Source organism: Pelecanus crispus, chromosome Z (genome assembly GCF_030463565.1).
Source record: "Pelecanus crispus isolate bPelCri1 chromosome Z, bPelCri1.pri, whole genome shotgun sequence".
In the NCBI taxonomy this organism is placed as follows: domain Eukaryota; kingdom Metazoa; phylum Chordata; class Aves; order Pelecaniformes; family Pelecanidae; genus Pelecanus; species Pelecanus crispus.
This window is the reverse complement of record NC_134676.1, coordinates 3,499,283-3,525,811: the sequence shown is the minus strand read 5'-3', so window position 1 is coordinate 3,525,811 and position 26,529 is coordinate 3,499,283. Positions and strand designations below refer to the sequence as shown.

The 26,529-nt window shown below is 40.6% G+C and overlaps 1 protein-coding gene across 3 annotated transcripts in view; it reads right to left on the bottom strand.

Moving 5' to 3' along the window:
• DYM (dymeclin) overlaps positions 1 to 26,529 on the bottom strand; it is a 230,402-nt gene that overhangs the window by 180,694 nt on the left and 23,179 nt on the right. For 2 of the 3 annotated variants that reach the window (XM_075726068.1, XM_075726069.1), the window contains exons 3-8: positions 25,682 to 25,734; positions 24,914 to 25,007; positions 23,429 to 23,562; positions 15,531 to 15,603; positions 3,191 to 3,316; positions 1,196 to 1,338 (exon numbers count right to left, since the gene is read on the bottom strand). In XM_075726068.1, coding sequence (XP_075582183.1) covers positions 1,196 to 1,338; positions 3,191 to 3,316; positions 15,531 to 15,603; positions 23,429 to 23,562; positions 24,914 to 25,007; positions 25,682 to 25,734 — 623 coding nt within the window. Of the gene's footprint in view, positions 1 to 1,195; positions 1,339 to 3,190; positions 3,317 to 15,530; positions 15,604 to 17,651; positions 17,778 to 23,428; positions 23,563 to 24,913; positions 25,008 to 25,681; positions 25,735 to 26,529 lie in introns of those variants that run through there. The other variant, XM_075726070.1, reaches the window with a different exon arrangement.

Genomic DNA, 26,529 nt, shown 5'->3' with positions numbered 1-26,529 from the left:
AAACTGGAAACCAGAAAGCAGGCGCGTGTTCCAGCAGCACACCGAGCTGTGCGGAACCTCACGTTACGCAGCAGCAGCGATGCGCTGAGGCCGTGCCGCGCCAAGTTACGGAGACGTGCTCTTTTACTGCCTCCGTGAGGAGATCCACGCGCACTGTCGCAGGCTGCAAAATGCTTGCTGGCAGACCACTTGCAGCCTGAACTTTCATATCCCCTAGGGATGCTGCCAGTGAATGGATTTCACAAAAGAGCAAAATAAATAGTATCAGTTTTAACAGCAACTGACTTGCAAAGTGTTATTTAGTTTATTGGGAAAAAGAAAGTAACATATACCATTACTGGTAGCAATATACTGTATTTTATTCTTATTATACAGAAAAGAAAAACCTTTAGGGAGAATTTTTATGTGTAATACACACACCAATAAAACACATCTGGTGTGAGGAAGAGAGCAACCACCAAGCAAAATACAGTATATACTATAACAAACATGAGAAACCTTTTTCTTAACAAAAAAAAAAAAATGGCATCGAGTCTTTCATATTCTTCAGGCGATATCTCTCTATAGCAAACAGTCCACCCACAAAAGATCAGAATCTAGTCATACTATTCAGGAAAAAACATTAGTCAACCTACTGGGAAAGGCATACACTACAATACGTTACAAAAATTCCTATCTAGGCCACTCCCTTATATCACAGAATCCTTGAGTCTGGAAGGGACCTCTTGAGACCACCTAGTCCAACCCCCTGCTCAAGCAGAAGGTCACCATATCCACTGAGTAATCATAAGGAATAAAATACGCGCATAAAAGTATTTCTTACAACATTTTAACAGACTTGAAGCATTATCAAATGGGGCACTACCTGCTTTATTTTAAAAAAAAAAAAAAAAAAAATCAACAAAAGCAAAAAAAATGGGCTAAGTGTTACTTATACCACGTGCTCTCCTGCAGGGAAGGAATCCCTGCAGTGCCTGCGGATATAATTAATTGCCTCAGATTCTAACACATCTTGAGATGGACCGTCTATGATTACAACCCAAGCAGGCCTGGGAACAGCTTTTCTAAGCTGAGCATGCACACTGGTATCACTTGTTGAAAAAGAAATGGGCTACAGGTGTGTTTGTAAGAGAGGTCACATAGCAGGCAGCACTTCATAAGGTCTGAAGTATAGTTCATAGAAAATAAGACTCACTTGCCACCCCAGATGCAATTCCGTAAAGCAGTCCTCCTCCATCTGTTTGCTGCTGAAAGACATGGGTCCCTGGAGGAGGGCTTCTTTCTTGTCTAATGAAATTATATAGTAAAGTTTTCACAAGTCTGCTGGTATATGGGAGACTGAAAAGAAAGAGAAAACAGCTTTAGTTGACTCACAACTTGCAAAATTTGGCACAGCAAAGCCCAGGCAGGGTGCAAAGGCTGGTGTTTGGCATTAAACACAGACAGCAACTCTCCCGGTCCCGAGCAGACTGGAAAGGGAAAGGCGGCCAAGGTCTTGCCCGTGCAAAGCTGCACAGACTTCAGCAGGGCTCTGCAGGAGCACCTTCAACAGCAGGATCATGGAAACTATTTTTTGGTTCCTTTTTTCAACACTACTTTTAAATCAATCATTTAATTTGTGGAACCCTTGTATTCTTTCACCTCAAGACACAACTGGCAAAATATTTACGCAGGGGAAAGAAACATTATATTTGTTTATTGCTCCATGCTTTGGTTCCATGGAACAGGTAAACAATAGTATTTCTCCACCCCCCCCAATATTTTTGTCTGTGTGTGTGGCTGGGGCCAATTTGCAAAGACCTATGAAACACCTGACCTCACGTCAATGATTTTGACAAATGCAGGTAAAATTTGTTGGGTTTAAATAAAAGGTTACAGGATTTCCAAAACAGAGAAGGATTTCCACAGAAGCAAACAGTTGGGTCCCATTCCCATATGATTCCGAGGTGAACAGAGAGGGGCTGCGTTACGATGAACTCCAGTCCCCTCTAACCAGTACCCCTCCAACTCTTCACAGTGCCCCAGATTCCCACCACCAAATTCCCACCCCTCTCTCCAGAGGCCAGGTACCTGCTACTCCCAACTCAGACCTCTCAGACCACGTACTGCCTTTTCTCCCAAACATTATTGGAACAGGCTGCCCAGAGAGGTGGGGGAGTCCCCATCCCGGGAAGCGTTCAAAAAACGGGCAGAGGTGGCACTTGGGGACATGGTTTAGTCTGGTCTACCCTTGATTGGTTTAGTGTGGCCTTGGTAGTGTAGGTTAATGGTTGGACTGGATGATCTTAAAGGGCTTTTCCAACCTAAATGATTCTATTCTATTCTATGAATTCCCCGTTTTGTCCCAAACCTTCATTTCCTTCAGTCCAGAGATTGAAGTACCACCGAACCCCACAAATCCCGAGGCTCTGCCTCTACCCTGCTGCGGTTTCAGCCTGAAATCTCCCCCGTGCTCCCTCTGCCCGCAGCCAAGCTGAGCCTCCTTCCTTTCCTGGCATGCAACCCCGGAGCAGTGCCTCTCCCTTACATCTAGTAGAAATTTCAGAAAAGCAGACAATAGAAACACTTCCCAAAAAATCTACCCGCATGGAATTTAAAGTTGAAAGACGATGAATGGTAGCCTGACCAAAATGCGTAAAAGCCACCATGACAAAGCATTTAAACGAAACCACCGACTCGCCAGAACAAGTGGTATTACTCATACGACCAAGTTTACCACCTGCTAAGTATTTCCACTATTGCAGCTTAAAACTCAACGTGGCACATACGTGCGATCTTTCGAGGGGCCGCTGTTGATTTGCATTGCAAGAAGGCTCATTAGCGTTTCTGTGGTACGTGTGTTCTCCAGGCTGCAATATTACAGGAAAAGACCCACAGCCGAATTAAAAAAAAAAAAAAAAAAAAATGCATCCTGAAAAGTAAAAGCTGTTTTAAGTTAATGAAATTACCCTCAAAAAATGAAAATGGTTTCCAAAATAGTTTTACTGAAGTCAGGGCTGTAAGGTTTTCAACACGAAACCTCCCAGCAGCCTTTACAGATGTTTGCTTTTGTGTTCTGTCTTCTTTTGAGCAGAACAAGTTTTCCATCAAAATGTATTTCTCTGTCTTTTGTTTTCAAGTACAAACAGCCTAAACAAGTCATCAGAAGCACTCGCTTTGCCATTAGGTACCACCCCCGAACACGACATACCATCGACCACGCATCAGGTATTTGTGAATGATGCTCTCTCGCAGGATTTCTTTGTGGAATAATTGGCAGGAAAGGAAGACGATGAGAGTTGTCACAGCTTCCAAGGAAATGCTGTATGTAATATCTCTGCAGGAAAAAAGGAACATTTATAAAGATTAATCTAGTGGGTTTGTTTACAAACTGACTTCCCAGAACACTTGGTAGCTTCACCTGAGGTTGTACGCTGTTTAGCACAGCGAATTTCAATTGGGAACACGTAAACAACAAATTCAAAAAAAACCCCAGAATCACTTCATACCAACAACGGGTTGTTTTTCTTAGACATAAGCATTTTTTTAATACGCCAGAAGACAAGACAATGTAAAAACACTGAGGTATTGCCCAGAACGTTCCAGCTGCAATTTTCAGACTACACTCTAAAAATAATAAATATATCTCCAAAGCGTTTCCTTTGTCCTGTTAAATAAAATTGTCACAAAACCATCATGCTAAGTCAGGGAAACGTCCAGCTAGCCAAACACAGCTCCACCTGCCAGGAAAAGTGGATCCCTAAGAAAGGAACAGAATACACCAATGCTAGTTTAAGCGTAAGAAGCGCACAGGGTATCGAGATGCCATGTACAGTTGTTCAGTTTTAAACGGTATTTTTGAGGTAACAGTGAAGTCTGAAGTTCTATGATATTACAGCCAATCCCAAAGAATGTGCTTCAATGATTAAGTACTGACACCAGATAGTTTAGCAAAGCTCATTAAGTTAGGGTTAATTAGGAAAGGCAGCAAAATGGATGAGAGAGATCCACTATTTGGGATACCTTGCACTTTCTGTTCCCACCTCTGCCTACAATGCCCTTGTTACAGATCTTATTTTTAAAAGGGTGAGAAAAATGGCATTTGCCTCCTTAATCAGTAATAAATTACAGACGACAAGAAACCTTTTAAAACTCAATGAAATAACTTGGACATGAACCAGTATCATTCTTACTTTCAACCAAAAACCACTTTTACCTCCTCCAAAAGTAAGGAGATACTTAATTCAGTGCAACAGTGCCATCCTGTAATCCATTAGAAAGATTGTTATTAAGTACTTCTAATGTTTCCCCCACTGTTACTCTTTAATTTCCACAGTATGTTTCACAATCCAATATCATTAAGTTACAACAGGTGTCCAGCATCAATTATCAAGGTTTTTTGACCTGGGACCTACTGGAAATTCAAAATCTATTTATACCTCTCAAATTCAAAGACTTTATAGCATCTCTATTTAACAAAAAAAAAAAACCCAAAAACAAAACAAAACAAACCCAGCATCAACATGCGTTTAAGCAGTAATGCTGTTTTTCTCTGTTACAATGTCACCTTCCAAAAATCTTATTCTTAGCAGTTAAAACAAGTATAAACAGAAAACTAAGTGCTCTTTCAAATAATGACGACTTGAAAACAACAGTGCAATCTCTCTTGAAACAGAATAAATTAACCACAGAAAAGACTGGCTGGCATGAAATTCGTCGTTAGGATCAGATCTGGGGTGGCCCTTACCAAAATGAAGAGGATTTAGAAGAAATCAGTCTGCTTTTTAGCACACTCAATTACTTCAATATTCTCAAGCATGTTGCTAGAAATGCTGTAAACAGCATGCATTACTGTAAAGCATGAGGAAGGAGAGTTTCGTGCATCAGTGTGTGCAGACAGCTTAAGTTAAGCTCTTCTGCAGCAGCTCTAGGCTGGGGTTTCTGGGCAAGGAGCATGCTAGTTGTTTGCTCCAAGTCAAGAGCAAACTGGAATCACAATTTCCCGGATCGCAGTCCACACAACCACATACAAAAATGTTCTTGAATGTGAAGGTTATGCAAACTCCCTGGGTTGGGTTTTTTTTCCCCCCTCTCACATGATTTAAAACGGTACGGATTCAAATACTTAAGTTATACCTCAGGAAGAGAACGTACCGCTTAAACAACATTCTTCCTTAAAATCATCAAGTACAGTTTAATTACTTTTCGTTTTCATGAGTTACCTGACTTTTTGCCCACTACTGAGGAAGCTCGCCAGTGTAAATGCTGATAATTAGATCAGGCCAGAGGTTACACCGTGATCTCTCAGCCAGCAGCAAGGCTGGGCGAGGAACGGCTCCCGCTCCTGCACCGTGACGCTCCGCAACCCGCTACCCGCGCCCGTCCCAAGCAAAGCAGGGAGGACCTACAGGGACTGAGCACTAGAAGTTTAGCTACCAGCAAAAAAAAATGAAGAAATGTTTTTCTATCAAAATAAAAACAACAGCTTGGAAAAAATACTTTTTAGCTATAGGGGAAATAAAAAAAAAAAAAATTCAGAAGCTTATCATTACCAAGGCTGAGAATAGAAGAGTCATGTCTCCAACCCTGAGCTGATGAATGAAAAGGCTGGCTTCATGACGTGCTACAACATCCAAACCAGCCGGGTCACTTTGCCAAGAGGAAACAAATTTCAGAGTCTAGTATACTTTTTCTCCATCTCAATCATTCATTTATTTATTTTTCTGACAAACCATACAAGTGGAATAGCAAATCTGAGGAGACATTACAAAATTCTTTTCTATTTTTATAAGATTCGGTGTAAAGAAATAAACAAAGAGGGTACTGTAATAACACAGCAAGTTGGTTGGGTTTTTGGGTTTTTTTTTTTTGGGGGGGGGGGGGGGCAGAATCTGCTTTCAATACTCTTCTATAACTCTGAAAGGAAAAAAAATAGAAAGCAAGCTGAATTCATGCAGCTCCAGTTAGTGAGTTATTCTCATCTTCTTTCTATTCAAAACCCAGTTTAACTTCAGAAACATTCCACCCAAGCTGTAGAATCTGTTCAAATTAAATCTGCTCTGACATAAACACAACCAGAGTCCTAATATCTGGGGTAACCCCTCAGCTACAGTCACCCTTAATTTATCAGCACAAGGATAAAGCTTCAGAGCAAAATTATTTTCTCCACCAAGGGTCAAATGTACAGCTTTCTGAAACTCAAGCATTTCTGAAGGGTCACAAGAACTACCAGGAACCTCTTTCAACTTCAAAGAAAATACTGTTTATTTATATTGAGAGACTATAGAATAGGGAGGCTTGGGTTTGAATTTTTTTTTCTTTTTATTCAAAGCTATCGGTCATATAGAATGACTTTACATGGAATTTATGCTGATCTCCAACTTCCTCTGAAAACTGTTTGCTTGCAGATAAGGAGGAAACTAGAAATAATGAACTCATGTATCAATTACATGTCAAAATTATTTAGCTATTTATTTCAGAAAACCAGAAGAACTGGATGATGTTTGGAGTTTCTGTGGGGTTTTTTTTCCTTCCCAGGTGTCTTATAAAACAGACAAATAAATCCACAGAACTCAGATAAAGCTCATGTCCCGAGTAAACGGGCTTCACAGAGCAATGTACCAAAGCATACGCAGGTCTTTTTTTTTCTTCCTCCCTCTGGATTTTCTCATTTGGAGATTTCAATAATTATTCTCACAGGTTTTTTTCCTCATTCCCTCTCTCTCCTTCCCACTGGAGGATACATTCCCGTATCAGGTAGACAAGCTAACAGATATTATTCTTTTGTCCCTCTTAAGACATACTACTTTCATGATGGAACAATCTGGCATAGACTGAACTCTAGAAATCATGGCAATCATTTCTCTCCTGCATTTGGGTTTTTTTCCTTACTACAAGTAGCCATCCTCCTTAGTATCGCATTTCTTACACAGGGACACAAAGCAAGCGCCTGTTTCTTTAACCAGATGGCAATAAACCTTATATATACAAATTTAGTCTCTAAAGCAAAGGCATACCATATGTATCCATGATTATCTTAAGTTATGAATTCTTCAGAGAATGACGACTTGAGCTCCAAAATGCAAGATTCCTAGATGCTAGCATAACATAAATGAGTGCAAGTGCATTTAACACACATTTTAGTATCTACGTTTCAATGAGAAACAGTCGATACGTCAGTGGATTCCTTCCAAAAAGCAATGATACCAGATCACGTCAACGAATGATTGAAGTTAAGCAACCGCGTAGTTTGCATTATAGTAATCTTTAGACAACAACTCATTAAAATCAAACGACAGAAATTGTAATAAGTCAGCGACCCTTTCCATCTTAATCCCTTTTGTCAGGTAGATAGCGGAGATCCTGGGCTCCTCCGAGAGACCTATGGCCCTGGGAGTACTGCTTTAAAGCAGCACTTCATTTAGACTTAAAAAAAGTACTGCTTTAGAAGAAATTGCTAGAGTAACTAATCCTTCCAGGATACAAACTGGAAAGGATATCCCTTCTCTTCTGGTCTTCCATCAAGAAGATAGATTTTTATTGAGTTATTTTATTTACTAATTGTGGTGGCAGACTTGTTAAGTTCCATCAGAGCTGTCAACCTTCAGACATTTGGGGCTGGAGAACCCCACCAGACCATCTACCTGCGTATCACACCCTCGCAAGGTTTCGTCTGCTTCAACTGCACCAACATTTCACCTCGCCCTTTCACAGACACTTATTTCAAATATATGACAACGCTGATGCCGCACTTTAAAAGAGTTCCAACAGTCTGAAAAAGAGGTCTATGGTCAAACCAGTAATCTTTAACAAAAATAAAAGATCCTCTTTGTGGTAGAAACGGGAAAAGAGCACATGCAAGCAGCCAGTTAAGGCAACCTGCCTGAGCAGTAACTCTTCCATTCCACTTGCCATTATTCGCTTGCACCCACAGACAAGCGCTCACGCTGAACGGTACCACATAGCAAACGGGTGCCACACCACTAGGTTTCAAAGTAGATTTCTTCTGAGCTACAAAGAAAATGCCGGAGCCTGAAGCAGACCAAAACGTGAAGATCGTAATAGCAAGGTCATCTGTCATTCGTAGCCTGTGGGGAAAATACGAAAAGCAAAATACTCTTGTCTGCTCCTGCAGACTCAAGTCAAAGCAATAGGAGTGGTTTGCAGGAGTCTGATGCTACCAGCAGCTTACGGTAAGCCAGCAAGGGGAGCGGTATTAGTGTAACTACTGTTCCCAAATGACACAATCGCCCTCCACAGAACAAGAACCACGGGCCTGTTAAAGCCTCAGCTCCCCAGGACCCTGGCATCATTCAGAACCATGTGGATGCCCTTCTATCGGCATCATCTACCAAGAACTTCAGCAATCTACCCATGTGTCACCACCCTGCTGCTGCTGGCTGCTCTCCAACGTGAAGCACGGCTCACAACCGCTTTCTGTGCTCGCCGCATCGTTCAGCTTTGTTCCCTGCCTGCGAGAGACGGGTCTGTGAAAGAGGAACCAAGATGAAGCATAGAGTCAATACATAAGAAAATCTCAGCTAGGAACTCCAATTACCACTCTGAAGGCACATGCTGTTGTAAACACTTTAATTACTCAATGAAACGCAGCTATTTCTATATCTTAGCACACAGAGGCTGAGAGCTCATAAATGATTTCACACCTACAGAGCAAACAGCCTGAACAGGCAGAAAGAAAACTCTGAATTTCAACTCGCACCACTAGACCAAGCCCCCTCCCTGTTTAAATATTTTCCTGAACTTTCACCCAGCCAGAGCTGTCTACTCCGAGTATTAAAAGGTTAAAAGGTAACTCATTTTCTAATTTAGGAGAGTTGCCAAAAGGGCTGATTCATACAAAAACTCTCAAATCATACAGGAACCAGGTTTCATTTCCCTGCTTCCTGAGGGCCCACCAGAAAGGTGAAAGAGGAGTCACCACAGAGAATAGGATCAGTTTTGAAAACTGAAAAGCAAGTAGAATATCTGGTTATCAGTCTCAGGATACAAGTACAACAACTCAAAGTGAACATAATCTTTCCTCTTGGAATCACTCCTAATTTTACACCCACCGATGGCAAATACGCACCGCGGCAGCCGATAACGCACTGTGCTCATTAGAGCTGGCTCCAAACATTTGGGAGACGTCCCGAAGGGGCACTCGAGAAACACCAAGTGGAAGCAGAGAACATCTCTGACATTTCCTACCACGTCTCCCCTGCACCGGGTATTCTTGACTGGGAGACAGAATGAGAGTGAGACAACAACCAAAGATGGAAATACTCTAAAGGGAGTATCTAAAGGATTAAAGTGACGGTTGGATTCAAGACAAGACCCTTTATCCCAGGGCTGTTCCTAAACCATCTGAGACTACGTGGCTGCGTACATTTTCACCTCACTGGCGTTCAGTTCTTCCCGCTACAGATTAAAAATATTAGAAGTAGTCTAGGCTTTTGAAATGCTGCACAGAGAAATCTATATCCTTCTGTATTTACCTTTCATATCAACAAGTCTTGTTAGCAATATCCACTAAATCTAAGGGAAAGACCTTACCTTTCGAACAACAGAATGCAAGAGAGCAGTCCAAATACCCATAAAAAAGGACAGCTCAAACGACTGTGCTTGTGCAAGCTTTCAGCCCTCAGGGAAAAGGCAGCCACAGAGGAGATGACCCAGGTGCTCGAAAAGCTGCTGTAGACCGCTGCAGAGATCTGGACAGAGCCAGAGCACGGGAATCACCTCCCGTGTTCCAGCCGTGCAGCCCGCGTGAAGGGCAGACCTGCTCCACAGTCTCTCTGCAGCACCACCTCTCAAATGCGAGCCACCGGTTTCAAGGGAGAGCCATCCTGACGTAGTGGCAGCAAATAATCTCTTTGGGTCTCTCATGCTTGTCTAGGCAATGGAGAAAAAAACGCCTTATGCGTCCTGTCAACCTGGTCACCATCACCGATTTTGGAACAGTCTGCAAACTCTTAAGGTGCCAAAGAGAGATACGCCTGACTTCAGTGCCTGGGTGTCTCTGCTGCCCAGACCAGAGGCCAAACCCAAATACCAGCAAGCGGGTGATTTTCAAGATGCATCCAATACCTTTTGTGCAAACAGGGCTGAAAACCATAACAGAGAAAGCAGATTATTAGGAGCTTGAATATACAGCACGATGTCTGATAAACAGTACAGACTTCTGATAGCATGCTCTGGGATCAAAAAGTTTGTTACAAGTTGAATGTAAGTGAACGCTAGCCTAGTGAAAAGACAGGTCACTGAGAAACACTGCTCTAAGTCTAAAATAAAAAAAATAGATTAGAATAGAATTAGAACAGAAAGAAGAGCATGTGATACAGATAAAGGTTCTCCTGCTTAGGACCTTTAGATACTTAAGAGGCCACACATCTGCCATGAGAAAAAAAAGGATATAAGTGATGAAGAAAATCTCCCAAATAAATAAATATTTTTAATTTGCTGCACCACACTAAGTGCAGCAGCAAATAAAACTCCCTTTATACTCATCAGATCCCTCCTACACAGAGCACAATACTCTTAAACTTTGAGGGTCCTCAAAGTGCAGCAGTAAAATGTCCTTCAGTTTGGATATTTTTGCTAGCTTCAACCTAAGTTTCAATGGGTGAAAGTTGCCCTTTGATGATTAGGCTAAGTTGCCAAAAATGCTCAAGTCAAACAGCTCTTCAAATACTGGAGCTACTACAATCTTGATAAAAGTTCCTTGGATAGTTCTTTTCTAAAAAGCACTATTCTGACCTATTGTTTCAAAAGTATCAAAAAAATTAGAATATGACACTCCTGAAATCGGAGAGAAAACAGTTCTTAACCTCTTCGCTACTCACAATTAGCAAGGGAAAAAAGCCCAAGCATTTCTCATCATCTGCACATGGCACATGACACTGCAACGATTCCGTAGAGCTTTATAGTCAATTATGTCGCCCTTCTTCCTCCTACATTCAACTTTTAAGCTCCCAGGAAACACAGTGAGCATCCTTAAATGAGTCAATACACCGTTAACATTTAAATTTGGAAGTTCACAACCTACACCAATTGTAGCTACAGAAAATAATGGAATGTAGCAGAAATATCAACTAACTTCTACTGGCACCACAGGGTGCTACTTAACAGCGATTTAACTAGATCACAGTATTTCATTTTTCCTCCATATGCATTTATAGTTTTTAATGAAGTGAAAATGTACTGATAACAACCAGATGTTCAGTTATGTACACCAGCTCTTAACAAGCTGCTGAAAGAAGCCTTTATAATTTAAAGCTTTGGGAGCTCTATCTTGCAACAAAATGTTAGCAATAGTTTCTACATAAAAGTCTTACAATTAAATACTGAAGTTGCATCTTTTTGCTGACTACGTAGTTTTAATCATTAAGGTACGCTCTCGAGTGCTAACATTAACAAAACCAAAGAAAAAGCAGAGTATCCATAACATACCCAAGGGAGCCATAAATCAAACACCAACATACTGTAACACAAGTGTTATAAGGGACTGCACAAGCCTAATTCTTGAAAAGCAATAATGCTGTAGCTCCTATAAAATGTCTTAAAATTAAATGTTAGTATGTGAAACCTTTTTCCTTGGCATTTTGTACAATGCAGCAGAGCCTGTTTTTCAAAAGGGTAATTTGAGATCTTTGTAATAACTCTCAGACACAGAGCCACAACGCTGAGAGTCCCACAGTCCCGACTACAACCTGTTTCAGCTATGCTGAGTGTTAACTGCTTTAAAGCACATTTGCCCTTCCCAATACAAAGTAACTTTGAGAAATAGTTTCCTAAATTCTTCGTAGACAATTCTGCGATATTCCTAGATATGCTTTGCTGTACATCCCTGCAGCCTTTCCCAACAAAAATCAACACATTTTGGTTCTTCAGTTATATGTCACAGTAAGGGATACGGAGAGGTGGGTTACAGACTTACCATTTGTCGTCTTCCCCATCTCACACCTTCCTTATTAATTTTAAGCTAGACTGCCCACCTGCGTTTTCCAAGTACGTCCGTAGGTTATTCTGTAGGCAGACATGAGCTCATTCTGCCAAGGCTTCCAGTAGAGCAAGCTCAGAGGTGAGCAAGCTCTGCCCGTGCTCAGGAAAGGCTCGAGCCTTCATGAACTCACTGCCCGTGCCAAGCCCAAAGTCTTACGCTTGCTCTTGGTCAGTCTGGAACATGGGTTGAGATTACATACCTGCCTGCAGAATACCATATACGGGTATCCTAAGCTCTCCTCCCAACAGTACCTGTCGTCTTACGTATATGTCTTCACAACGTGATACTCAAGAGTGAAGAATAATAGGATCTACATTAAAAATCACAAATTCTCACTACTCCGTAACAGTATCTGCACAGCATCATGCAGCAATGCTGTCCACTCTTCAGTAACACATTTGCAAAAAAAAAAAAAATTAAAACAGCATATCTGAAATTTATAATATAGAGGGGGGAAAAAAATTATAGTACCTCTGAAGCGTACTGCTTTCGCCAAACAACACCTGACGTGAGATTTAGAAGAATTTCAAAAGCAAAGAGTGCGGGACTTGCACAGGTATCTCTGCTCCTGCATTTTGGACACAGAGATGGTCTTCCACGCTTTAAAAATAATCTCAGTATTTCAGTGAAGGAGGAAAAAAAGAATCTTAAACTGGGGTGTAGAGAAGCAATATATTTAGACAGCAGCTGCCAGCTGTAGCCACTCCTTCATGAAACTGCATCTACAGAACCCAAGGGGCACACTAATTGTGACAATCCTCTGCTAAGGCTGTTGAATGCTCCTAACAAACTTTGCTGTTCTGAATGACGCTACAAAGACAGGCTCAGCACGGAGATTTTAATGGTCCGTCACAACAAAAATTAATCTCTAATAGCGGCTTCCAGACAGACGCTCTGTTAGCGGTGCCACTGTAAGCTGCCAAAGCTGCCCACCCTCTAGCAAGAGAGCCTAAGTCCTGCTACAGAAGTCATTGCAAGTTTGAATATTTCATATATTCCACTCAATCTATTCCTTCCCAAAATTCATGTACTAGGCTTGTACTTTTCTTGATTTATGCCAGCTAAAGACAGAAATTAACTACTCCCTTGATACAAAGTAGGGACAGAATTTACAGCGTAAATCTCCTCAGGGAGAGGGAGGGAAGTAAAAAGTAAACTCACTACTAAAATAATCCTGATCATTCTCCTGAAAAGAATTAATATGACAGTAAGCAAAAACACCTCAGCCTTATAACATCTTTATGAAGAACAGAGTTGGACTGCGTATTAGAGAAAGAAAGTTTTTCCAGATCTCCTTTCCCCTACCCTACTTCCCCGTCGATGATACGGGGATAAAAACATTAGTTGAGGCATTATCACATTGTTAAACACATTATAACTGGTAAACCAGACAATAATATACACTTTTGTAAGTGTTAGTATCTTATTAACAATTCAGTAGGATGCTATTTCTGGAAAAATTTAGCTAAGAAAACTTATTTGACCAAAAAAACCCCAAAACCTTCCAAATCTCTCTCTCATGAAAAGTGAGTATGTTTTCAATACAGCTGAACATTATGGACAGGCTTTATAACAGCTTATTAAAAAAAGAAGTTATTATCATTATATTATATAGCAAACTAAGCGCTTTCAACAGCTACTTCCATTCCCAGCAACCACATTCACACTGAAATAGAGATGCTGACAGGTTCAGTTGTTGAAAAGGGTTAAGAAGAATCATGCCTGTAAAACTTTTTCTGCCAGAAAGACAGAATAAATGATACTGGACTCCACACACACACTGGGACTTCCAAGAAAGAAAAATAAAACCCTGCAGGATTTATGAACTTGCCCATATATCGCAGTCCTTTCACCCCTTTGTACTTCCTCTAATCTGCTCCAAACAAAAGTGTATCTGTTCCAGGAAGTCCTGACAAGCTTTGCAGAATGACACTCTAAATCATATCATTAATTCATTACACGCTACCTACCCAAACCCTCATGTAATCTTGACAGAGTTGTATCTAATGAGAGCAATGTTTCAAAAACTATTGCATCTTTGTCAGCTTTCCAACCAAAAGAACAATCCAAGTACTAAAACGAAATCATCAGCAGAGCTATATGCTAACACTGTAACAGATAATCCGAAACTCTTTCAAAGCTGTGATGCTTTAATTGGGGCGCTACATTTTAGGCACAGACTACGATGCAATTCAGCACAAAAGATACTGCTAACACTATCTCTGGTAAAGTTTATCTTGGGGAAAAGAGAAGTTAAAACTTAGCAGGACAGGTGTGGAAAACCATTTTTATTTCCCAAGAACAAAGTTAGTTCTCTTTCATCTAATACTGAAGTGTGTTTCATGACACGTATCCCAGTGGGATGTGCAATCAACATTATCTCAAATGCAGCAGCTGCATGCAAAAAGCCATGTAAGCAAATCTGGAGATCTTCAGAAACATCCCACTTACTCATTTCTCTTCTCTCTTTTTCAGACATCAGTTCACTGGTATTTCAGAAATTAGTAGTAACTAAGTCATATGACTGACTTAACGCACATGCAGTTCAAAAACCCACACAACTGCAGAAGAGAAACTTTCGTTTGCACCTTGCTGCGTGCCCCAGAGACAAGGGAGGCACCTCCAATGTACCTCTCCCTGCACAATTAGCACAGCCCCTTCTAGCCAAAAGTTAGCAGTTAACTGTCTGTGTGCTGACAGAGGTAGAATCATAGAATCATCTAGGTTGGAAAAGACCTTTAAGATCATCCAGTCCAACCATTAACCTACACTACCAAGCCCACTCTAGACTAATCAAGGGTAGACCAGACTAAACCATATCCCGAAGTGCCACATCTACCCATTTTTTAAACGCCTCCAGGGATGGTGACTCCACCACCTCTCCGGGCAGCCTGTTCCAATGCCTGACCACCCTTTCCGTAAAGAAATTTTTCCTAATTTCCAGTCTAAACCTCCCCTGGCGCAGCTTAAGCCCATTTCCTCTTGTCCTATCGCTAGCTACTTGGGAGAAGAGACCAACACCCACCTCACTACAACCTCCTTTCAGGTAGTTGTAGAGAGCGATCAGGTCTCCCCTCAGCCTCCTCTTCTCCAGGCTAAACAACCCCAGTTCCCTCAGCCGCTCCTCATAAGGCCTGTGCTCCAGACCCTTCACCAGCTTCGTTGCCCGCCTCTGAACACGCTCCAGCACCTCAATGTCTTTCTTGTAGTGAGGGGCCCAAAACTGGACACAGTATTCCAGGTGCGGCCTCACCAGCGCCGAGTACCCGAAACAAACGTCAAAGCTCCTACAAAATAAACCAGGGTGACTTCTGTTGGTGGTTTGAACTGGGCGTGAGATGCTGATCGTGTACTTCTTCCAACAAAATATTCAGGGTTGGTACTTGCAGCAGGTTATCATCATCAGTGCTGCACCATCACGTGGAGCATTCAAATACGAGTATTTATACATTCTAACCGCATCACTCTAAGTTTTTTTTATATTCTCTCAAATGTTCAGTTTGGGCAAGGAGGCTAAAAAAAAAAAAGAAAAAGAAAAAAGCCAACTTACAAGAGAGGAATTTCAACAATGAGCTGGATGAGGCAACACAGCAACTCTTCTATGAGGTCTTCAGACTCTGTTCCTGAAAAGAAGCATACCAAAGGTTTTCTGGATTTTCAAAGACCAAAAGAAAGCATAGGTTTAAACACACAGATCCAGACAATCACTATTTTAATTAAGGAACAAACACTAGAAGAGAAATTCTACCTGTTTAAGAAGAGAGCATTCTTTTCTGAAATAGAAGGCACTTGGATTTATCACCAGAGAAAATGGTGGTGCCAAGCCTTTTATATATAAAACAAATAACTAATAACAATTGGTTAAGTTAAATGAGATGCTGGTATTGTAGGAATATGCTAACATTAAGCACATCAAGCCTTATTTTACTGCTTACCTAAGTTCATATTAAATGGTGTTATTACTAACAGTGGAACTGATCACCAGTGACTTCTCACTGGTCCGCAGTTCAAGTCTCCTCTCAAAATCCCCTGCGCTCTGCCTATTTCCCCACTCCTTTTTTTAATCCCAAGCGAGTAATAAGCAGAGACAGACAGAAAACACAGTTTCATTTGTCTAATACACACTGAACAATATCCTAACGTGTGATCTGTCAAATGAATGCAGCCTACAGTACACATCACCGCTGCTCTTAAGCGATTAAATCTACACCCTATTTTTTCTTGAATACATATTTATTTATTGAAGAGGTTTTACACATTTCAACAACAACTAAGAATTCATTAATTTCCAAAGTGCATTTTAAGTGAGCAGAAATTATTCTCTACTCATACACCATGCGACAAAATGCATGGGATGATTAAAAATTATTTTAGAAATGCAACTATTCTAAGCAATAAAACTGGTGGCATTTTACATTAGCACTGCAATTTTTAAAAGCAACTGTAACAAAAGACTTGCAAGACTTACTGAGGAAAAAGCTTATTATATATGAAGTTGTCATATAACACTAAAAAAATTGAAGACGAATCTCTTGGCTCATTAGGATTTTTATCTGCTTTCACAATAAAATTATAAAGAGAAACCTACAGCACAAGGAAGGGTAGGGGTTTATAGGAGCAGGCATAGTTTTTCCCTCTGCATTACCCAACAGGCATTGCAGCACAATGATTACCCAAATGCTTGTTTATTTTGTATTTTCAAATAAATACCTCCCGCAATAAACACAACATTATAGCCAGGTTATGGTGGTGTTACTCTGTTTAACCCAGAACTTAACTTAAATCCAGAACTCAATTTTAAGCAGCACACCAGAGGGAATATTCACAATAAAGCGAAATTATTTCTTTCCACAATCGGTTTATTAAAAACACATTAAAAATTGTCACCTAGTGAACTGCATGTTCTAAAGGAAATCAGTTTTTTATCACAGAAACATGGTTTCCTTTATATAGAATCCCCCATGAGTAACACAATGTAGCTCCTGTTAGTAAAAACCAAGAACTGCTAGGAGTATTTAACCTTAGACAGAAACCACTGCCAATAATAAAGCCCAGATAATGTATTCTAAAGTGACAGTTTCCTAAGGTGTTTTGATTCTAGAAAATGCTTATAGAGCAAGACTGCTATTAGTTCCCAAAAGGTACCTAATTTTTTCTCTTGGCAGTTGAGGAAAGGGAGGACGAGAGAGGAAAAAGGATGAAAAAAGTAAAGTGAGCGCATTTTAAGAATATCGTTTCTTCCACCATGCTATATACACAACTCATTTGCAGAGAGAATAATATTATTTGAATATGGAAGAGGGCTCTTCCCCTCCACGCAATATTCAAAATAAAGCAAGAAAATATTGGGTTAGCACAATCACGTAGAATGGAAGATGTTAGTCTTTCCTGCTCTGTTCTCAAACTATTTTTCTTTTTTAAAAAAAAAGCTTAATTGCTGTAATCAATGTCATTAAGCTACAATAATTAATGTCTCCTTTCCCCATTGGGGCACATGCATCCTTGTTTAATTCTTGTCTTGCCAAGACAATGAGGCGGATGCATGCCAAATCTGTAACGTGAGAGAGAGCTATAAAGACAGAACACTACGTGTTTTCATAAACAACGGCTTTTTCAACAGCAGGATAAAGACAACACACACAATATTCATTCACATCAATAGATCACATACTTGGATCAAAGACGTGTAAAACCTTGGGGAAAATAAGTGAAGGGTGAATGTGTCCAGATAAGACTAGAGCAAACTTGCAGAGCAAGGAATCACAGGTGCATCTTCGAAACTCCATGGCAGCGCAGAAGTAACTGCAAACACACGCAGTTTTTAAAATGTCCAGTTACGCTGAAGCACCGTTTTTCATCACCTATATTTGAAGTCCTCAAACATGTGGATTACCTGAATTCTGGGGGTTTTGGCTTTTTGCGGGGGTTGGTTTGGTTTGGGTTGGGTTGGTTTGTTTGTTTTTTTTTTTTTTTACATTTAAAAACCCCAATATTTAGTGTTTAACTTTTTCAAAACTACACACATTACAGACACTGGATTAGCAGACACTACACAAAATGGCTTATCCAGAGGAAAGTATACATGCCAGGAGATTCCACTTCTAGTAAGCTCCATCCTTGGCCATGATACAAGGTCCAACATAGACAATAAACCAGTCTTTCTTCTCAAGAACCTAACTACTACGTTGTCATGACCTGATGTGAGCTGCTGTAGCAGCTGGATGTACCCAACGTTAAGAAGATATTCAGGCATAGCAAGGTATAGCCTCACCTCAGATGCTACTTGGTTTTCTGCCCTGTTGCTCCTACAGATAGGATAGAACCTGGACATCAGTAATGAAATAATTTGTTACTTGTAAAACAGTACCGAAAGCCTCGTTCATTCAATTCATTACACAACCAGCAGCCTTAAAGCTTCTTTGGGTTTTGTGGTTTGATCTTCAGCTCTGAGGACTCTCAAAAGCTCCCAACTTTCCCTTAAGAGTGTTAACGATGAGGACATAAACTAATTGCCATCCCTCATTTCCTTTATACGATAGCTGAGCAGTCATGAAATCATTTAAGGACTGCAGTACACGTGTTGTTATTTATTCCCTCCTCTGTGTCCTCTTGTTTGCTATAATACACTATGTACAGTCCCTAGCAGCCTTGTGACAAAAACTTCTCTACAGAAAATGAATAAAGTTTCCTACTACAGGTCAGGGGAGAGGTTGAATGAATTCATGGTTTGATTTAGAATACAGTACAGAGCATATGCTCTCTTACACCTCTGAATCACAGTAGTTAAAGACCACGCAGAAATTACGGGATACAGACAGCAAAAGCTTCACCGAAAGACGAATGATTTGTGTTAGCGAGGCTAACTCCAGCTTCAGATCAGCACATGCTGAGTCCAGGTTGGGATTTATTAATGTCAGGATTTTTTAGCTGAATCTTAAAGAATATGGCTGAAGTCTCTATAAGGATTTTCCTACAATCAAAACTGTGCAATATCCTCCAAAGTTGTATGCAAATTCCCAATTATGGGTAAAGAGGCAAAGGTTGCACTTCCTGGGCTAAAGACCATCTGAAAACCGTCAAAAGGAACAAACTCCTATTAACGGACTATTCTTGAAGGAAATCAGTAAGCAGTGCTGTAGCGGGGACTCGATCCTCTGCAGTTTGTTCATTACAACTTTATAATGGTAAGGCTACAACATATCCACGCACTCAAAATTTTTGCAAAATGAAAAAACCCTCGATTATTGCATTTTATGACACAAAGCACCATTGCACAGCTTCTGTGCAATCAAGTGCAGGGATATGAATTGCAAAACCTGGAAGGAGAATTCTTCCAGATAAAGACAGTTATCAAAAATGCTAACTAAACAACAGTGGCTGTGGCATAGATAACCTGTCAAAATACAAGACATACTGCTGAGTAGCCAGTGACAAGGTGATTTTCCGTATGTCATGACTACCATACACTATACATTTCTGCCTGACATACCGAATATCGCAGGGCAGGTGCTGATGCTCCGACCGACTGCAGTGGGAGCAGCCTGCCGTGCTGGCACTGCGGTTACGCACCCCGAGTCCCCAGGTGCTATACGTAAACTCAGGGAACATGGTACTAGGATATATTCTAGTAGTTAGCAATAGGACAAGAGGAAATGGGCTCAAGCTGTGCCAGGGGAGGTTTAGATTGGATATTAGGAAAAATTTCTTCACGGAAAGGGTAGTCAAGCATTGGAACAGGCTGCCCAGAGAGGTGGGGGAGTCCCCATCCCTGGAAGCGTTCAAAAAGCGGGTAGACATGGCACTTGGGGACATGGTTTAGTCTAGTCTACCCTTAATTGGTTTAGTGTGGACTTGGTAGTGTTAGGTTAATGGTTGGACTGGATGATCTTAAAGGTCTTTTCCAACCTAAACGATTCTATGATTCTCAGACTAGAAGGAAAAAATAAAGTGATGCTCATAGTTTAAACAGGGGAACAAACACCACCACACAGTGATTTCCAAAGGACTTTGAAGATGATCCTGAAAAGGACCATTACCTTTTCTCAGACAGCTGCCAAGATTGAACAAGGCATACAAAAACACAGCATAGGAGAGAGAAGTTGTGTGTATTGTTGGTTGGTTGTACTGTTCTTTCCAATAACTACTCACCAGCCATTAAGAAAATAAGCAAACAGTACTTAGACACTGTATTAAAGCTTTTATCTATGTGCATATTTACATACATTACGTAGTTAATATAATAATGTATTGTATAAGGTTTGTTTTATCATGCTTGCAACTGAAAAATAGTAAAATAATATCAAGCTCATGGAAATGAGAAGACAGCAAGGACGACTAGTAACTTAAATTTTTAAAAAGCATGCTTATAGATAGTGTTAAGTGTGTACAACTTTAGTAAAAGTAGTAATAAATTTGTGTAAATGTCACAACAACAAGGCATGCTCCAGTTTCCAAGGACTAAAAAAAACCCCCCCAAAAAAAGAGACAGCTACAGTTGACCTAATTACGAAAATACAAACAAAAAACATTTCATCTTTTTCTGCTCACTTTAATAGGCCCTAACACAACAGCATTTTATCACACTCCATTAATGCTTCTTCACTTCTCCTATAGCTAAGTATAAAAGCTATAGGCAGGCATTGACTTTATTACCATACTCTATACATATTTAAAAAATCCGACGTGAAGATTTGTTAGGAGCAAGAAAATGATGGCTATGGAAACACAGCACGTTATGAACCTCAACTCCTTGAAGGAGGTCCCGAGGACCATCTGCAACTGGAAACCCAAGTCAGCAGCAGCAGCGGACTCAAGCCACGGCTGAGCCGGGAGAGCCGAGGAGGAGCTCGTTTCCTGCCTCCTTCCCCTGCTCTCACCAGCAGACCACACGCAATTACCTTCCTAATCAAGAACATCCAGCGAACAATCTGCTCAAAGATAATTGCTAAGTACATTTGCCATCAATATGCACAAAATTATCGCTAATAAATGTCACTGTGAATTACAGTCAAGTGCTACTAGACATGGGATAAACACGGATCTACCCCAGCGACAAGAATCACTTTTCATACCATGCTGCGAGGAACTCCCAGTGTAAGGAATAAAGATCCCCGGGGTTCAAGCTAACAAAACATCTCAGCTTTTCCATCCGTTTTACTGTGCTACACTACCACTGAAGCAAGAGGTGGGCAATTTTTTTTAAACCGAGTATAAACCCACAGGCAGTCTGCAATGATAGCTTATTATTAGCAGTTGTTACTTTCTAATGCATCGGTTAGCTGACTTCATTCCTGGAGATGACTCACCGCAGTTTAAGTACATTAAACCTTTTGAACATGTAGAACTTAATCTTTTGGCACCAGAAGTCTGATTTCCCCAGAGCAACAGCAGGCGCCAAGGAGTTAAACAGATTTTAATGAACAGTTTTCACTATTCAGTGAGCAAGCAGCTATCAGGCATTCTCAGCGCGTGTCCTTGCTGGACTGACTGTTGAGGGAATCCACATTCAGATACTTCTGGTGGTTCTTCCACAGTCCACTCGCACTGTGTTAGCATTCCGATACCGGCCCTTTTTGCCAGACCATTTTTGGCTTTATGCAATAAACAACACGCAATTACAAACTCAACAGTATCTTTACAACAAAGCAAAGGAAATCAAGGCTCCTGGGCCAGCATTATCCATCACGTGTTCTGTATGAGCAACGTGATACGGCACTACGAAAAAATTTGTGGCGGATGGTGCTATGGCCTTCTGCTGTAATCATAGAATCATTTAGGTTGGAAAAGACCTTTAAGATCATCCAGTCCAACCATTAAGCTACACTACCAAGTCCACACTAAACCAATCAAGGGCAGACTAGACTAAACCATGTCCCAAAGTGCCACCTCTGCCCGTTTTTTGAACACCTCCAGGGATGGGGACTCCCCCACCTCTCTGGGCAGCCTGTTCCAAAGCTTGACTACCCTTTCCGTGAAGAAATTTCTCCTAATTTCCAGCCTAAACCTCCCCTGGCGCAGCTTGAGCCCATTTCCTCTCGTCCTATTGCTAACTACTTGGGAGAAGAGACAAACACCCACCTCACTACAGCCTCCTCTCAGGGAGTTGTAGAGAGCGATCAGGTCTCCTCTCAGCCTCCTCTTCTCCAGGCTGAACACCCCCAGCTCCCTCAGCCGCTCCCCACCAGCCCTGTGCTCCAGACCCTGCCCCAGCTCCGCTGCCCTTCTCTGGACACGCTCCAGCACCCCAATGTCCTTCTTGTACCGAGGGGCCCAAAACTGGACACAGCATTCCAGGTGCGGCCTCACCAGTGCCGAGCACAGGTAAAGTGCCGAGTACAGGGGAAAGTCAAGCTGATGTTGATGGCATTCACATTATTCACATTCAAAAAGGACCAGATAGCAGAAAGAGAACAGCTACATCATTTGAGCATCTTCCCTGCCATCTTTCATCTTGTGTAATACATGCTCCATTTCCTGGATATGCACTACTTTTTGAACATTCTGCCTACATTCTTTGACTTTTCCTGTACTCTTGTATAAACTACTGCTCACTGATTACATTTTAGCAGTTATCTTTTCAATGGATCAGTTCTAACCATAGTAGTGTTATCTTCCCTTACTAAATCCTAAAAATGGCATTAATTCTGTTCCCTGGCTGCTGCTGGTTTATGAAACATATGTGAAAAGAAACACTAAATAATTGCAACATCACTGTTCCTACAGTAGTGTGTGGTCAGCTTCACCTCAATTCTATTCTGTTCTTCTGAAGAGGAGCGTTACCACATTTCAAACTGTATGAAAATGACTAACACTAAGGTAGGTCTACAGCATCGCTTCTCAACAACTGTTTAAAAAAATGCCAAATGAAGTATGTAAATAAATGACCATGTTAAATTTAATACAAATCTTTAAAGAAAAAATAAACCAAACAACTTAAACCCTGCTCTAGAAGAGGTCTATTTTGCTATAAGAACCTGTAACATGCCAACAGCTTGTTAACAAACATTTAATTCTAGTAGAAGACTACAGCCAACATGTAATGAAAAGCTCTCATCACATTTTGAAGGCGTCCTCTTTCACATGTATGATACAAAGGAAGACTGTTTACACCAAATTACTTCAGATCCCAAAGGAAGTAAGGCAGTTTTACTACTGACTACATACTTTCAACCTCACAAGTTGTCTCAAACACTAAAGATGTTGTATGTAACCTCACTGGTACGTCATTTCTAGTTTTAAAGCAAAGTTTGGGATTCTTAGTCTAAACAAAACACAGAGTCATAGAATCATTTAGGTTGGAAAAGACCCTTAAGATCATCGAATCCAACCATTAACCTAACACTACCAAGTCCACCACTAAACCATGTCCCTAAGCACCATGTCCACAAACATCAGAGCTTTTCAGTTTCTTGTGGGATATCTGTTTCACTAGCACTAGTGTAAACCTACCGTATGAGCCCAGTGCTTTCTCTTCGTAAGTAAAATGAAGTTGCAGCTCCTCTTCTGACATTTCACTGATGAATACTTTCAGCAAACAGCAAATAATAAACAGTGCATTGTGAGCCTGCCAAATAAACAGGTGACTAGAAAAGAAGCAGAAACAACCAAGAATCAGTAATGCTTAAACTGCCAACATGCATCAAAACCTACAAGAAAATATATGCCAGAGTTGACAAAGGTGTTCCTAATAGCTGAAGCAAGGAAAAGCCAAAGTGCTTAAGCAGGGAGTCTTCAGTTGATGCTACAGCAAACTTGTAACGTATTTAAAAGAAGTATCTTTTTCTTCCCCCAAGAGAATACAATCTTGTTCCTAACTAAGTTTGTATTGTTGAAAACACCACAGCTGCCAGAAGTACCACTCTTCAAAGAGCTCACCAGATTGCTCAGCATACTTCTAAAGGTTTCTAGATACTATGGACTCAAGCCACCCAGACATCTGAAAATTTCCAACAGCATCGATATGAAAGCTACTCTGGCCTCCCTGAACCTTAGCACTTTTCCCAGTCAAATAGCCATCAAACATAGGCATTTATGGACTTCAGGAGCACAATATAGGATTTTTTGATGCAACACACCCAGATATTTTCCAAGCTTTGTGAATGCAAGGGGAATATAGCTTTATTATGTTTTCTTGAGTCCCAATAAGCAGCTGCTGGGAAGCCCATACAACAGCACATAGTCAAGCTCTTGCTTGAAGCTGTATTTTTAAGGTATTTTTGGATTAAAGCAGCAGGAGCTATCCAGGCAGGAATAACTTTTCTCCAGATATAAGCAAAAAGGTTGAGAGCAGTCCTGGGAGCAGGGGGCATTAAAAAGAAAGTCTTCCTTTTTGAAGCCCCAGATCTGATGAGAGTCGGACGTTTGTCTGTGGGTGTGGGGGAACAATTACAGAAAGCTTCCTGCAAAAGCTATACGGTGCTGCACACACAACCTCTTGGAGTTCTTTCCTACTGCGAAAAAAGGGCAAGCTAAACCAATGGCAGTTGCACAATAGGATTTGAAAGCAATGTCTTTATAATCAAAGTTTGTGGTCAAATCCAATCCAATTTAAAATATCTCCAAGATAAAATACTGGTTCACACATTAGGATGTGTGAAACTCTTAAAGGCCACCTAAAAAGGCCAGGTGATTTTTAAACAGCTCTAAACCAGTAGTATCCAGAAGTTACACCATTTGTACACAAATGTGTTTATGCAACACACAGCATGAACACAAACATGTCTTTTTCCCCAGCAATCTATTTACCTATTACACTTAACCTTCTGTGTTTGGAAAAGTACTAGATACTTGTTCTGTTTCAAACAGCAATTTAAGAGAATTCTAAGTTTTGGTCTGCCATTATGTTGCCTAGCAAAGTGAAAAACTCAAAGAGCTAGCAGCAAAAGGAACATATAAAGTGAAATGGCACACAGAGCTTTTTTTCCAGGTACTTACTTCTGACATTCTGCTGAAATTTTTAATTCTTTGGTTCTAGAAAGAAAAACTTTAATCAATGACCCAAGGTTTCCTGTTCGAGGATTCTTCTCAGCTAGACAAGGAAAAATGAGATACGATTATATAGCATGTGTAAGTTGATGCTATTTAGTTCAAACAATATATAGAATGAAACCAAATTTCAGTGTCTTAAATATTTCTACATAAAGCACAGCATGTCTGTTTTTCTGTACAGCTGTTGGTTGTCTTTTAAGATTCTCCAGTACATGCCTTACTACTCCATAATTGTTCTCTAAACATACTTTTTCATCCTAGATTTAAAACATCCCAAACGCGGAACTCATACTGCTTCCTTTCCAAGACTTGTCTACAGCACAATAGTCTCCTGTCAGAAAACTGGGCAGGTTTTCACAACTAGTTTTATCTTCTTGAAACATCATTGATCACATTTCTATTATCCCTTCCTTTCGTCCCCTGATTAGTTCCTTCCCCTTACTGATCAGCTTAGAGGGAAGAGGGGAAACAAGGTAGTAGGGATGGAGTTACCTGTTTTAAACCTTTCAGTCACTTCAAGTTCTACAAAACAGTTAACGACAGAAGTTTCTAAAAGTTTGGGATTTATATATATAAACACACTCTTTAATCTTACTACTGGAACCACATACAAGTACAGTTAAGTATACCGAAGACATGGATGTGCACAAGAATGCTGTTTCTTAATTTTTCTGATCAAGCACATGGAAGAGTTAGGATGTCACAATTTCTCACCTAAAGATTTGCAGACTGAGATTGTGGCTTCTTCCAAGAGCTTTAAGTCAGCACTAGGAGAGAGGGAAAAGAAAATAAAAATGGTTACACAAGCAATTGGATTCCTGTACTTGAACTGAAAATTCATTACAAAACAGCAGTAAGATATTTCTATGAAGCACTCAATTTTACCAATCCTTTAGCTGGTTTACACACACAGAAGCATGGAATGGTTGAGGTGAGAAAGCACCTCTGGAGGTCATCTTGTCCAACCCCTCTGCTCAAGCAGGGCCACCTAGAGCCGGTTGCCCAGGACCACGTCCAGGCGGCTTTTGAGTATCTCCAAGGATGGAGACTCCACAACCTCTCTGGGCAACCCATTCCAGTGCTCAGTCATCCTATTATCAGGCAGGAAACACACGTTTGAAGTACAGTGACTACAAAACAGGAAACTAATATTCAGAAGTGAATTGTTCATCAAAGTGAAATGATGTCACTACGTCACTTGTGTTACTACTACCTTTGTGGCTTCAATGCCGCCATGCATTCCATGCCACTGGAAATACATGTGGAAGAGCAGCTTAAGAACGAACTTTTTTTTTTTTTTTTACAAGAACTATCATATCAAATAACATCTTCTTAAAAAGCACAAATTAAAGAATCCTTATCCTGACATTTAACCTCAAGCTAAGCACCACTTTCCTTTAACTAATATTATACTAATGCAACAATCACATCAGATACACCAAATTTTTCATAACCTCATTAATTGCCTGTTGGTACGCCTCAATGAAAACCATCAGCTGAAAAGAACAATAAAGCACTAACGCAGAACCTGCCAACAACCACTGAAAGTAAACACCAGCTGC